At 40.5% G+C, this 12,803-nt stretch overlaps 1 protein-coding gene across 7 annotated transcripts in view; it reads left to right on the plus strand.

Annotated features, from left to right (window-relative positions):
- LOC131428220 (dedicator of cytokinesis protein 9) overlaps positions 1 to 12,803 on the plus strand; it is a 250,102-nt gene that overhangs the window by 235,092 nt on the left and 2,207 nt on the right. For 6 of the 7 annotated variants that reach the window (XM_058591978.1, XM_058591979.1, XM_058591973.1 and 3 more), the window contains 7 exons: positions 3,141 to 3,822; positions 3,892 to 4,145; positions 4,205 to 4,543; positions 4,904 to 7,999; positions 11,991 to 12,137; positions 12,197 to 12,407; positions 12,466 to 12,754. In XM_058591978.1, coding sequence (XP_058447961.1) covers positions 3,141 to 3,822; positions 3,892 to 4,145; positions 4,205 to 4,543; positions 4,904 to 7,999; positions 11,991 to 12,137; positions 12,197 to 12,407; positions 12,466 to 12,754 — 5,018 coding nt within the window. The remainder of the gene's footprint in view (positions 1 to 3,140; positions 3,823 to 3,891; positions 4,146 to 4,204; positions 4,544 to 4,903; positions 8,000 to 11,990; positions 12,138 to 12,196; positions 12,408 to 12,465; positions 12,755 to 12,803) is intronic. The other variant, XM_058591977.1, reaches the window with a different exon arrangement.

Raw genomic sequence — 12,803 nt, forward strand, 5'->3', positions numbered from 1 at the left:
CTGTATTCTTCGGGTTTTGAAAACTTTTCGAAGAATTTCTTGTTGGGGGCAGAACTTGATATATCAAAAAGAGATATGAGAAGAGTTTAAAATCGATGTGGCCGTGAAGACTACAGCAGCTCGTAACGTGTCTAAGTAATTCCTCAGATATTCCGAAGGTTCCGGCTGTGAAAATGTTTGACTGATTCTGGCAGACTGAATAAGTTTCTGTCGAAATCAAAAGTTTTCCATGCAAAATCATTAAAAACAAAAATTGCCTGTTCGTTTTAGACGGAGAGGGCTATCCCAATTGTCTCTTTGATACCCACTTTCCTAGTACTACGGGTATTGAACTTGAAAATGCTTTCGAACCTGAAAACCTCGTAGGCATTAGCCCGGTCAATTTTCTCAAATGAATCAATCTAGTGGGTCGTTGACTGTTTGTATTCATCCAAATCCCCGTGAAGTGAAGGAATTTTTCCAGTGCTATTGCAAAAAAGAGATTCGTTATTAGGAAGCATGTTTCGAAAAAAAAATTGCTTCGCAGTTTTGCTTACGGTAATATTCCGAAAGCATGGAGAAAAATAATCGTCAAACTCATTCCAAAAGGTGGACGTCCAAACTATGAGGAGGCTCAGAGCGTTTGCGAGGATTCTAAAGGGTGATTTTTTGCTGGTATCTTTTTGGTAACACTGGTTTTGACAGATCACGCGAGAATCGTGTCTTGTGTCACTGTCAAACTTGTTCAGTTCGGTCTATAATTTAATCATGAATCGTCGTTTAGTCTATTTAATCATGAATGGGTGCTTGCAAAATTGGAGAAAGACTCACTTTTTTATCGAAATATTGTGTTCAGCGACGAAGCTCATTGCTGATTGAAAGGATACGACAACAAGAAAAATTGCCGCATCTGGAGTGAAGACCAGCCAGAAGCATTGCAAGAGCTACCAATGCATTCCAAAAAAGTCACTGTTTGGTATGGATTATGGGCTGGTGGCATTATTCGTGAAATACCGGCTCAAAGGTTCCATTTGAGGAATTTGGAATTTTGCGGGCTTTTGCTAGATTTTGGCGGCCATATTGAGAGAGCAACTGTCAGAGCGTTTTTCACATACATTCGTGCTATACTCATATCCACTAGAGAATGAAGTGTTGTCACACAAGTAGCTCAATTCAATAGCAAAACACAGGCTATGTGCGAAAAAAACTAAACTAACATCTATGTGAATTTAACCATGAAGTTTTAAATCAAATTCCTTTGTTCATAGATTTAAGTGCTATTCATACATGAATCGAACGTACCTCTCTTTATCAGTGTTACACTGATGTGTAGCTTTTTATACTGACTGAATCGTCTTAATTTTTAGTCATTCTTAGTGAAACATATCGAAAAGTTAATGCCCTAATACACATCCAGTTTTACGAAAAGTTTTTCGTCAATCTGAGTCGAAATTTGAAATGAAATTCATTAGGATTCCTAACTGGAAACGGATTAAAGTGCAACAAACGATTTCTAGTCATAAGCGATTGTAGCGCTTGAACCGAAATCTATTTAGGAATCGTTATGAATTTTTTCTCAGATTTTCGACGACTTGAATGGGTACAAATCAGTTTCGACTCAGCTCGACGAAAACTGCATGTATGTCTTTAGATACTTATGTATCTAGGAAACCAAAAGCACATATTTGAAACTGAGCATGCAACTGCACACAAAACCTACGCACTTAATGTAATGTGAATTTTTATGAGCGATGCTTTTGTATGGAAAATTCGGATTCAAAGGAATATAAATTGAAAATTTTACATTATATCGAGCTATTTAGATACGATCAAATTGCAAAATCAGTTTGATCATTTACCAAGGAAGCTAGTGGCAGTGTACCGCATATCATAAAATGAAAGAACGAACTGGTGCTGGTGTTTATTGTATTAAAACGGGTTGGTGGCAATCGCTTTCGTTGGATAGATATTGCAAGGTTTTTCAGGCAGAAATTTTTACAATTATGTGTACAGTTCAGTCGGCCCTCCTTCGTGGTTTTTCCGGTAAAATTTGAGACTTTAGCTCTGACAATCAGGCTGCAAATAAAGCACTAAGCTCGGATGACTAAATAATGATCGCTGGTCGTACTCAGATATACACACTCAGCATATATGATGCTATAAATACCGTTTGAGTGCTAGGTTATTGTTATATATGCCCTGGCGATTAGTTAGGATAGGTGCAGAGATCAATTTTGTGTCTTGTATTTTTGAAGGAACAATGCCGAGCCTTTCCAAGACAAGTTTTTCAATTCTGTAGGTGCCACTGGGGTTTGCTTTTAAGGGGTCATTCCAGATTAAATTCAGATTACCTGATATGTATTTATCCTGCGGATTCCGAAATAAAGCATCTAATGTGTCGTTATAAATTTTAATAAAGGGGTTTTCGGGATGACGTACTAAATGTAAAATACGTCTGGTTTGGTTACAGTTCAAGCACAGAAACCCCAGATCACTTTTCTGTTATTGTTGTAGATTTACACACTAAATTCAAACCTTCAATATAAAGGTAGTTTTACACTGAACGAAATCAGAATGCTTATACAACATCATCGTTGTTTCGGTTACTATTGCATAGTTCAAGCGTCTGACACTAGGAGATATCTTAGGGTTTTTAACTAAATTTGGAAAAGAGCTTGGAGTTATCTTGTAGGTAATTTATACTTTTTGTAAGTTCTAAACTGCTTCTTCTGGTTGTTGTCATCTTTCAATCCCATATTTCTGAATTTCTCTTCCCTTTTGCCGATCAGGGAAATAAGAAGAACTTACGGGAAGTTACAAATTCCCGAAAACACGGAACGTGCCGTTTGAGCCATACCATTTTGATATTTTTTTGCGCCCTGCGATTTTTAACAGGCAACTAGAATGATTGCTTTCTATTAACTCAAAATGACCGCTCGTTTCAAATTTGGTACCAACAGTATACACTAAGGTCTCTTTTTACACGGTTTTTTACGCACGGTTTTTTTATACACGGATTCCGGAATTAACACGGTTTTCTTTTACACGGATTTTTTTAACACGGTACGTAACCGCCGTGTAAAAAGAGACCTTAGTGTATACCGGTTTATCATTATTATAAACGTTGAAATATATAATAAAATATTTCCATTTTTCCACAGCTCGAACCCTACTTGACAAGTGTGGCACTATACGATGCAAAAGCCAACCGCAAGCTTAGTGAGAACTTCTACTTTGATCTGAATAAGGAGCACGTGAGCGCTATGCTAAATGCCGCATGTGATCCGGAAAAACCGCAGTGTACATCACCGAAACCAATCAGTAAGTCGCAACAGAACGGTAACGGAACTCTACGACATTCGAAGACTCGCTGCGATACCAGCGACGATCTACACTCGGATGTTACGAAGGAGTGGTTAGCTCAGGCGAAACATGCTGTATTTAGTGTTACCACACCAAATTCAGATATTTTCGTCGTTGTCAAGATCGATAAGATTCTGCAGGGCGCTATAAATCAGTCGACTGAGCCGTACCTCAAAGCAACCAAAGATGTAAAGATTTTATCTAAGTTGCAGAAAACGCTCAAACAGTACGCTCAGAAATGTGGTCATTATCGCATGCCGTTTGCATGGGCAGCGCGTCCGCTATTTCGGTTATACAGCAACGATTTGGATACTTCGTTCGATTTTCCTGCCATCTATCGGCAGGAAACAGCACGATTGAAAGACGATGAACTTCTGAAACTGTTGGCAGAATATCGGAAACCAGATAAATTCAGTAAATTGACAGTAATTCCGGGTTCTTTGAAGATCTACATTGAAACTTTGAATGAGTTACCACCAAGTAAGTGTTCATAAGAATAACAGAAAATTGAATAAATCCATGTAAATAACTGAATGTTTTGAACAATAGATTGTTTGACAACTAGTCTTGTTCCACTAAAACCATTCCCATCACCTCCCACCGTTGAACCCACTTTGGAAATTGCCGAATTTGCCAGTACCTCCGAACAACATTTGAATCCTTATGCCACCTACGTGAACCATTTATATGTGTATCCATTGCATCTGAGTTACGACAGCCAGAAGATCTTTTCCAGAGCACGTAATTTAGCCGTACTGGTAGAACTACGCGATAGTGACACGTCCGAGGCGAAGTCCATTGAGGTAAATGTTTACTATAGCCTAGATTTATTTATGTTTCCTACTATATCATCCATTTTCAGTGCATATACGGTCGACCTGGACAGCCCATCCTGGTCTCGCAGATGTCCTGCCCTGTTCTCCACCACAACACTAGCCCGACGTGGAACGAGGAAATCAAACTTCGACTTCCGCTTCGAATAACCACGCAACACCATATCTTGTTTTCGTTTTTCCATGTGTCTTGCAGCATTGCCAAAAAGAAAGACTTGGTATCGGCCAGTACTGAGGTACCGGTCGGATACGCTTGGCTACCGTTGCTAACTAAAGGCAAGATGAATATCGAGGAACAGTGTTTAGCGGTAGCTGCATCGCTACCGGTAGGATACTTGTCGATTCAACCGCTTGGTTTGGGCAAAGGGGTAAGTTGGATGCCAGTAACATATCTTTCAAGTTGCTTTTAGTTTAGACAGTAGTGTCCTTATACTAGGTCGTCGTTATTTCGGCACGTAATAGAAAATAAATATTATTCAAAAAAAAAAAATACATGGCGAGGGAAACCATTTGTTGAATGGAAGTAAGCCTAACATTTAGACTTCTTGGAAAACGAAATTTCAAATTGTAATTATTAAACGCATGAGAAGTAACACTGATCTAACAAATTAAAACGTTACACCTCTCAGTCTAGAGTAAGCATTAACCAGTAGAAAAACTAACCTTGCTTTTATGTCTTCTTGCCGTTTCTTGTTTGGCCACACGCTACAAAAATTCCCTCCCTCTAGCAGAACTCTGGTCCGGACATCCAATGGATTGACAATCAACGACCGATTTTTACCGTGAACTTTCGGTTGGATTCCACTGTGCTTACCACCGATCAGCACCTGCACAATCTATTTGTTCATGCCGAACGTCTGCTCGAACAGTCCAAAACGACCGTTTTGCCAGCTGAATCAGAAACATGCAAAATACTGAAGGCCGCCCATGCCATACACGTGAGCTCTCTGATAACGTTTTTGCCGACCATCCTGAATCAATTATTCACCCTGTTACTCGCTACCGTAAGCGAGGAGATCGGTCTGAATATCATCCGGTTGCTCGTTAACTTGTTTCACATGGTAGCGGAGGAAGCGAAACGAAAAGAATTACTGGTTTCCTATGTAAAATTCGTGTTTCGAATCGAAGCGTTCCCAGTGAATGGATGTTCTCCGAAGTCACAACACGTGAACACAGTGCACGGTGAACTATGCCGACATCTGCCGACCTTGTTACATCCGAACAATACGGACTTTTTGCTTGTGAACAAATTCATGAAATTTTCGGGAATATTTTTCGATATCATTGTTAAAAGCATGGGTCAATTCTTACTTTCCACTGGTCGGATCAAGATGCAGCGTAACGAACGTTTCCCAAAAGAGTTTGCGGCACGGATAGAGTCATTGTTCCAAGTGTTGCTTCCTTATCTAAACTCTCGCCATAAAGATCTTCCAGTGGAGACCGAACAGTTGAATCGAAGCCTCTCGGTATTTGTCAAACGCTGTCTGACCTTCATGGATCGTGGGTTCGTGTTCCGGTTGATTCGCATCTACATGGATCGCTGGGGACCCGGAGACTCTCGAGTTCTGCAGGAATATAAATTCGCCTTCATCAAAGAAATCTGCTCTCACGAACATTACATTCCGTTAAACCTTCCGTTCTTACTTAGTCCAAATAATCGCCCACCGGATCTGTTGCAGCAGTTCTGCCTTTCAGATGACTTCTGTCGGCAGCATTTTCTGGCCGGATTGCTTCTACAGGAGGTAAAAGGATCACTCAATGAGGTTAGTCACATTCGGAAGCTCGGCTTGACAATACTTAGAGATCAGTTGGCTAAACACGATCTGGATGATCGTTACCCAAACAAAGGACAACACAGCCGCATCGCACTACTCTACGTTCCTTGGCTCGGAATTGTATTGGAAAACCTCAGTCGGATTTCTGATGGATTGGAAAAGAAAAAACACGACTCTAACGGAACGAACAGAATCTCCTGCAACAGCAGCTACGTATTCGCCAGGGAATCAACCCCTCTTGCTACAGCACCGTCCAGAGTTACTTCTCAGACAAGCACTCCAAAGTCCAGAAGCAACCGTGTTACGATGCATTTCGATTGTCCCAGTCCTATACGATCTTCACTACATCTAAAGGATAACAGTTTCCTGGCGGCAATTGCTGGTCAAATGTCACTAGCTAACGGTCATTCCACGACTTCGCTTAACTCAGAATGCTCAACATTATCGCATGATGGTACCGTCGTCATACGAAATCAACAGAGTGAAACTAACGGCTCCATCCGACCTAGTCATGCACGGTCGATTAGTGTCACGCAGCCTACCATAATCCAAAGAACCGATAAATTTACCCCAGCAGAAACCAAAGATATGCTGATAAGTTTTCTGTTTATCGTCAAACATCTTTCTCCTGATCATATGATTGCTTGGTGGCACAATTGCACCGAAAGTGAAACCGTGCAATTTTTTACAATATTAGATCTTTGCCTACTGTATTTCCGATACGTCGGTAAAAAGAACATTCAGCTGCTCAGTGACACCGGAAAAGATTCGAAAGCTACGAAATCAGCTAAAGCTAGCACTCTCCCGGCGAGGATGATGCCCCCGAGCAGCGAATCTGCAAATTCATTCGAATGTGGAACGTTGAACCATCCGCAGAACCGAGAAAACCTCGTTGAAGAAACTATGCGGTTACAGAGGGCACTTTATGAATCCAATCTAGCAACCGAAATTGGTTTGACGATCCTGGACTGCATGGGACTTTACTCAATCCAGTTTCGCAGTTCTATGCAGGAAAGCTCAGTTTTAGCCAAAATTGCTCGAGTCTACTTGCGATTTCTGCAGCTGGGTCAATCCGAATCCCTCTCGAAGCACGTATTTGCAGCTTTGCGGGCATTCATCAACAATTTCTCGCAAGCGCTGTTCAAAGGAAATGCCATTCTCTGTGGTCAACTGGTGTACGAATTGCTCAAATGCTGTGATAGCCGGTTATCTAGCCTACGCCAGGAAGCCTGTGCAGTTCTGTATTTATTGATGCGAAGTAACTTTGAGTTCAGTGGGCGGAAGGGATTGACAAGAGTGCATCTACAAGTGATTATCTCTGTATCGCAAATGATTGGCAATGTGATCGGATTGAACAATGCTCGATTCCAAGAATCACTTTCAATTATCAACAGCTACGCTACCAGTGATAAAGCCATGAAAGGGACCGGTTTCCCACTAGAAGTAAAAGATCTAACGCGGCGAGTTCGAACCGTACTCATGGCGACAGCTCAGATGCAAGCTCATCATATGGATCCAGAGCGATTGCTAGAGTTACAACATTCCTTGGCCAATTCGTATGCTTCCACCCCAGAACTTCGACACACCTGGCTGGTGACGATGGCTAGAAATCATGAACAGAATGGGAACATCTCGGAGGCTGCCTGTTGTTACCTGCACATAGCGGCTTTGATTTCCGAATATCTGAAATTGAAAGGATGCTGTGCGGTAGCATACGGAGCGGAGTCGTTCTTGAAGATCTCCCGAAACATTCCACGTGACGAAAAGGGGTTGAAACTAGACAGTGGTGCTCAGGATTCCCAATACACGGAACAGTTGTTGCTTGATCAGCTGAAAGAGTGTGCCGAATATTTAGATCGAGCTGAGAGGCATGAGTGTTTGGGTGTATTGTATCGGTTGATAGTACCGATTCTGGAAGGACGACGGGACTTTACCGGACTGGCACAGTGCTACGAGCACCTGATGCAGTCGTACAATCGAATAATCGAGTTCAACAAAACAGGAAAGCGACTACTGGGCAGGTTCTACCGAGTTGTCTACTACGGACAGGTAAGTACTATAATTGTTCGATTTATATCAATCAAATGTTTAGGTATGGTATAAAGAGATATAGTAAATTCACTTAACTGGAATTATCAATGATCAATAATGGATAACTGACGAAATGTCACATTGGTTCATTGTATTTCGTAGTAATACAAATAATGCAGAACTTGAGTTTTAGTAAGATCGTAGCCCTAGCCATGCAATTGTCTTGTAAATATACTTTGAAATCTATTGAAACAGACGGTCAAATTCCGCACTTCAAACATGTTACTAACGCATAAATTCGACAGTATTTTCACTTACTGGTATGCACGAGTTTCGACGCGGACTCACTGACGGCGTCATGCTCGCATAAAGGACGTCACTCCTTATTTGTTTGTAACATGAACTTGCTAGTATGATCTCTTTGGGATTTGTTAAATGAGTTTCTCAAGATTCGATCATTTTCACGAAGAATATTGCAACCATTTTGTTGTTGTTTTGCACTTTCGAGCAGAAGTGGTTTTCCACTTCCGACCAATGTTTTTCGAAGAAAAACGCCGTTAGTATTGCTGCAATTGTTAAAGAATATTAAAAAATGTTACGATAGTAAACGGTAAAAGACCTTTATCACTGCTTTTCGACATATCAGAGACTCGGGTGATTCACATTGATCAGAAGCCTAAGTTCGACTCCTATTTCGGTGTAACATGGACTCCATTTGCTTTATACCTTTGGCGTATAGGCCAAAATAGCGAGGGAGCGTCATGGCTCCGTAGAAATGGTAACAATCTCTTCTTTAGGCATTCTTCACGGTATATTACCTTGTTTAACGTTTTGGTAGTGCTTGACCACATTACCATATTGCCTTCCAAACCAAATATTTTTTTTAAGGAACTTAGCATTTTTCTCCATCCTAAAATGCTCCCCTACGCTATTCCATTGCATATCAGTATAAAAAGACATACCGGGAAGCTGTTTAAAGTCTTCCAGCACATAAGTTTTATCGTCTATTTTTACACAGGAAAACTTTGTCAAATATTCCCGATACAACTTGTGAGCCCAGGTTTTAGCCGTCACATTCTGTTTGTCATTACGTTTCGGTACAGTTTTCACTTTGAATGACTTCATACCTTGCCAGTGATTGGATGTATGCACGAAAGTTGGAGACATTTTTATTTTTCTAGCCACAGTTTGCACCGAGAGACCTGGTCTCTTCTGCAATGTTTACTTCACCTGCGCGTCCTTCTGGTTGTTCCTGAGATACGTTTTTGGTCTGTTCGCAGCCTTTCTGACTTTCGAACGAACGCGTATCGCGTATTTAGGAACGTTATATACAGTGCGTGCAGAAAAATCCTACTTTTTTGTAAGTTTTCTCAACAACAGATCCGGATTTTGATGGCAATCGCACATACCCGACCGCTTTTCGCACTTGTTTTTTCTTTCGATATCATCTTCGATCTAAAAGCTCATAGTATCTCCAAAAATTGATTTTTTACAATGAACAGATACGCGTTCATCAGTCTGCGAAATATTTTACTACAAAACGTGATAAATTATTTCCAGAGATGTACGTATTTAAGGGTGTCCAGATTTTGTCGCGAACAAGCCTTATTTCATATTTCACGTTTTATTTGGGATTTCTATTACCTTGAACGTTATTATCCTGTCGATTTCTTTACTTTTTGTGCGGAAAATGCCATGTTTTGACCTTTTTAGCCACATTTCGGATGGAAATATTCGTTTTTCGCCTAATCAGTCAGTAATCACTGTATATAGCTGGGATTTGAAGTAATCGTTCCGCTTGTCACCACCCAGTTAACTCGTCTGGAATCTGATTCGGTATTGAGTAAGATTTGCAAATGGATTACGAATCAGATGCAACAACCGATTCCGACTCGGATCTGTTCGGAATCGGCTGTTGCATCTGATTCGGAATCTGTTTGAATATCATACTGAATTCCGAATCAAATTCCAGACGAGTTAACTGGATATTAGCTGCCGAACGAGGGACTCCAGTATACCAGTTTTCAGCTGGTAACTGTAACATTTCAACTGTTCGAATAAATGAAACTAAGGGCATTTCAGAAGTGTTCTAGTTCTAGATGTATAATTTATGTTAGTTTTAAAATTTAAATCTAGAATGTATAACAAAGTAAACTGCCAGCCCCAGCAGCGTTTTATCTGTGTTTCAAATATAGAAAAAAATAGAACGGCAGCGTATACCAGTTTTAAATTTGACAGTAGAACTGTTCGAATAAAAAAACTAAAACAGTTTGCTGGGGATACATTTGTTTCAGTTTCAGTTATATTATAGACCACCCATATGAATCTTGCAGCTGCTGAATTTACTCTAAAACGGCTGGCTGGGGATACAATTGCTTGGTTCTTCTAGTCAATTAGGTTTTGCACGAACATGACACAATCTAACAAAAATGAACAAAATGAATCAATTTTGACAGCTATCAGTGGTTTGTTTATGTGTTCCTAATTAGGTTTTGCACGATGACGACACAAATGAACGACCGATGAATCAAATTCATGTTTGACAGCAATCGGTGGTTTGTTTACACTGGAACACAATGGAATGATACGGGAATATCATGGAAAATAATTGAATGAAACGGAATGAACATGTAAATCAACCACTGATAACTGTCAAACGATGTTCATCCAGCTCATTTTGTGAGGTTATGTCATGATTGTGCAAAACCTAATTGTGCTATCTCTTCATGTGTTTTCAAATGCAGAGTAGTTTAATTGGTAAAACAATTTCCCCTGTTAGGAGTTACTTGCGCACGCCGGTAACTCAGCCATAGTCTAAGCAGAGAAAAGTTGCCGCCGGAGAGCTCGAATCGGTCGGATCGGCCAAATGTGGAGAGCCCTTAAAACGAACACGTGGTACGCGGCCCAAACAACTCATAAATAAACTAACTCGCATGGATGCGTGGTGCGACCCGAGAAAATTTTCAGAGCGGAACTACGTGATTGGAGTCCAATCTAGAGCGACCCCAGGTTGCTAAAACAAACATCTCAAAAGTTGTTTGGGCGACTCTGAGTCAGCTCTCGGGCTGCTCTGATTATTAAACGAAAACGGTATTAGTCTGAAAGGAAAAACTAATCCTAAATAATCGATTTTACGATGATAATTTGCAGAATCGCATTTCCGGAGGATAACCGAATATTGCTCCTAACGAAAGAGTGATTTTTTAACAAGTACAAGTATTTGATTTGAAACAAAAATACACAAAAAATTTGAGAAAACTGATGAAATTTTTAATGGAATTGAAAGAACGATCAATATAATTTCATGTTTGAAGATTATTTCGTGCAAATGTTGGCCGCGGTTTCGCTTTAGATGGTCCAATTTTGGCACACTCTCTCCAACATATCGGCCGGTATTTCACGAATAATGCCACCGAACCATAATACGCACCAAACAGTGACTTTTATGGGATGCATTGGTAGCTTTTGAAATGCTCCAGGCTGGTTTTCAATCCAGATGTGGCAATTATTCTTGTTGTCGTATCCGTTCGACCAGAAATGAGCTTCGTCGCTGAACACAATTTTTTGATAAAAACTGGATCTTCTTCCAACTTTGCCAGCGTTCATTCATGACCAAACTGAACAAGTTTGACAATGACACAAGACACGAAAAGATATCCGCAAGAAAATCACCCTTTATTTATAGTAAAAGTAACGCAAAGTTATTCATTTTGCTGAACTTGACAATTCTGTTTTAACAGACTTCGCTGCGTGATCGTAGGGTAGTGTTGCTAGTGTTGCAGATCCTATTGATACAGGTTGAGTCCTCAAGCTGACCACAATTGGCTTGTAAGGCCAGCGTCCTATGCATCGAATCACCAACTTAGAACCTTTATTATAAATTATACGAATATTATTTAGAAATCGTTCTATTCAAGTTCAAGTTCAAAATTATTTTGCTGTGTTCTACAAATGTATTGCCTTCAAATCAAGTTTCAATAAACTAATAGAATAAATTACGTTTCTGCAGGTCTATTTCGAAGAAGAAAATGGCGTAGAATATGTCTACAAAGAACCTAAGGTAACATCTTTAAGCGAGATATCCGAGCGTCTAAACAAACAATATCGAGACAAATTCGGAAGTGACAATGTAAAAATGATAATGGATTCATCTCCGGTAAGAAATTATAACTAAGACAGTTTCTCTGGGATACATTATACCGTTCGAAATAACAGGTCGACGTATCCACGTTGGATCCCAAGCTGGCCTACATTCAGGTAACTCACGTAACACCGTACTTCTGTAAAGACGAGCTGGAGATGAGACAAACGGAGTTCGAGCAGAACCATGACGTTGATACATTTATGTATGAGACACCGTTTCTTCCGAATGGTGGTGCTCGAGGTTCCGTGGAGGACCAATGGAAGCGACGGACAATATTGACTAGTGAGTATCAGCAGACATAGGCAGAGACATAGTCGTATAATGAACGTATTTTCTATAGCCCAGTACAGTTTTCCGTACGTGCTGAAACGCATACCCGTCAAGGAGCGACAATCTGTCGAGCTTAGCCCGATCGAAGTGGCTATCGATGAAATGCAGGCAAAGGTGGCTGAGCTAGAAGAGGTGGTCCTTGGGCCAATAGACCTGAAAAAGCTTCAATTACGACTGCAGGGTAGTGTGGCCGTTACCGTCAATGCAGGTCCTTTGGCATACGCTTCGGCATTTTTAGACCCGAAGAACAGCTCCAAGTACTCTGCAGATAAGGTGGAAGATTTGAAAGAAATTTTCAGGTTAGAACACTTTTCACGACTACCAAAGTCCTTTTGCTTATTGAGATGT

Source organism: Malaya genurostris, chromosome 2, assembly GCF_030247185.1.
Source record: "Malaya genurostris strain Urasoe2022 chromosome 2, Malgen_1.1, whole genome shotgun sequence".
In the NCBI taxonomy this organism is placed as follows: Eukaryota; Metazoa; Arthropoda; class Insecta; order Diptera; family Culicidae; genus Malaya; species Malaya genurostris.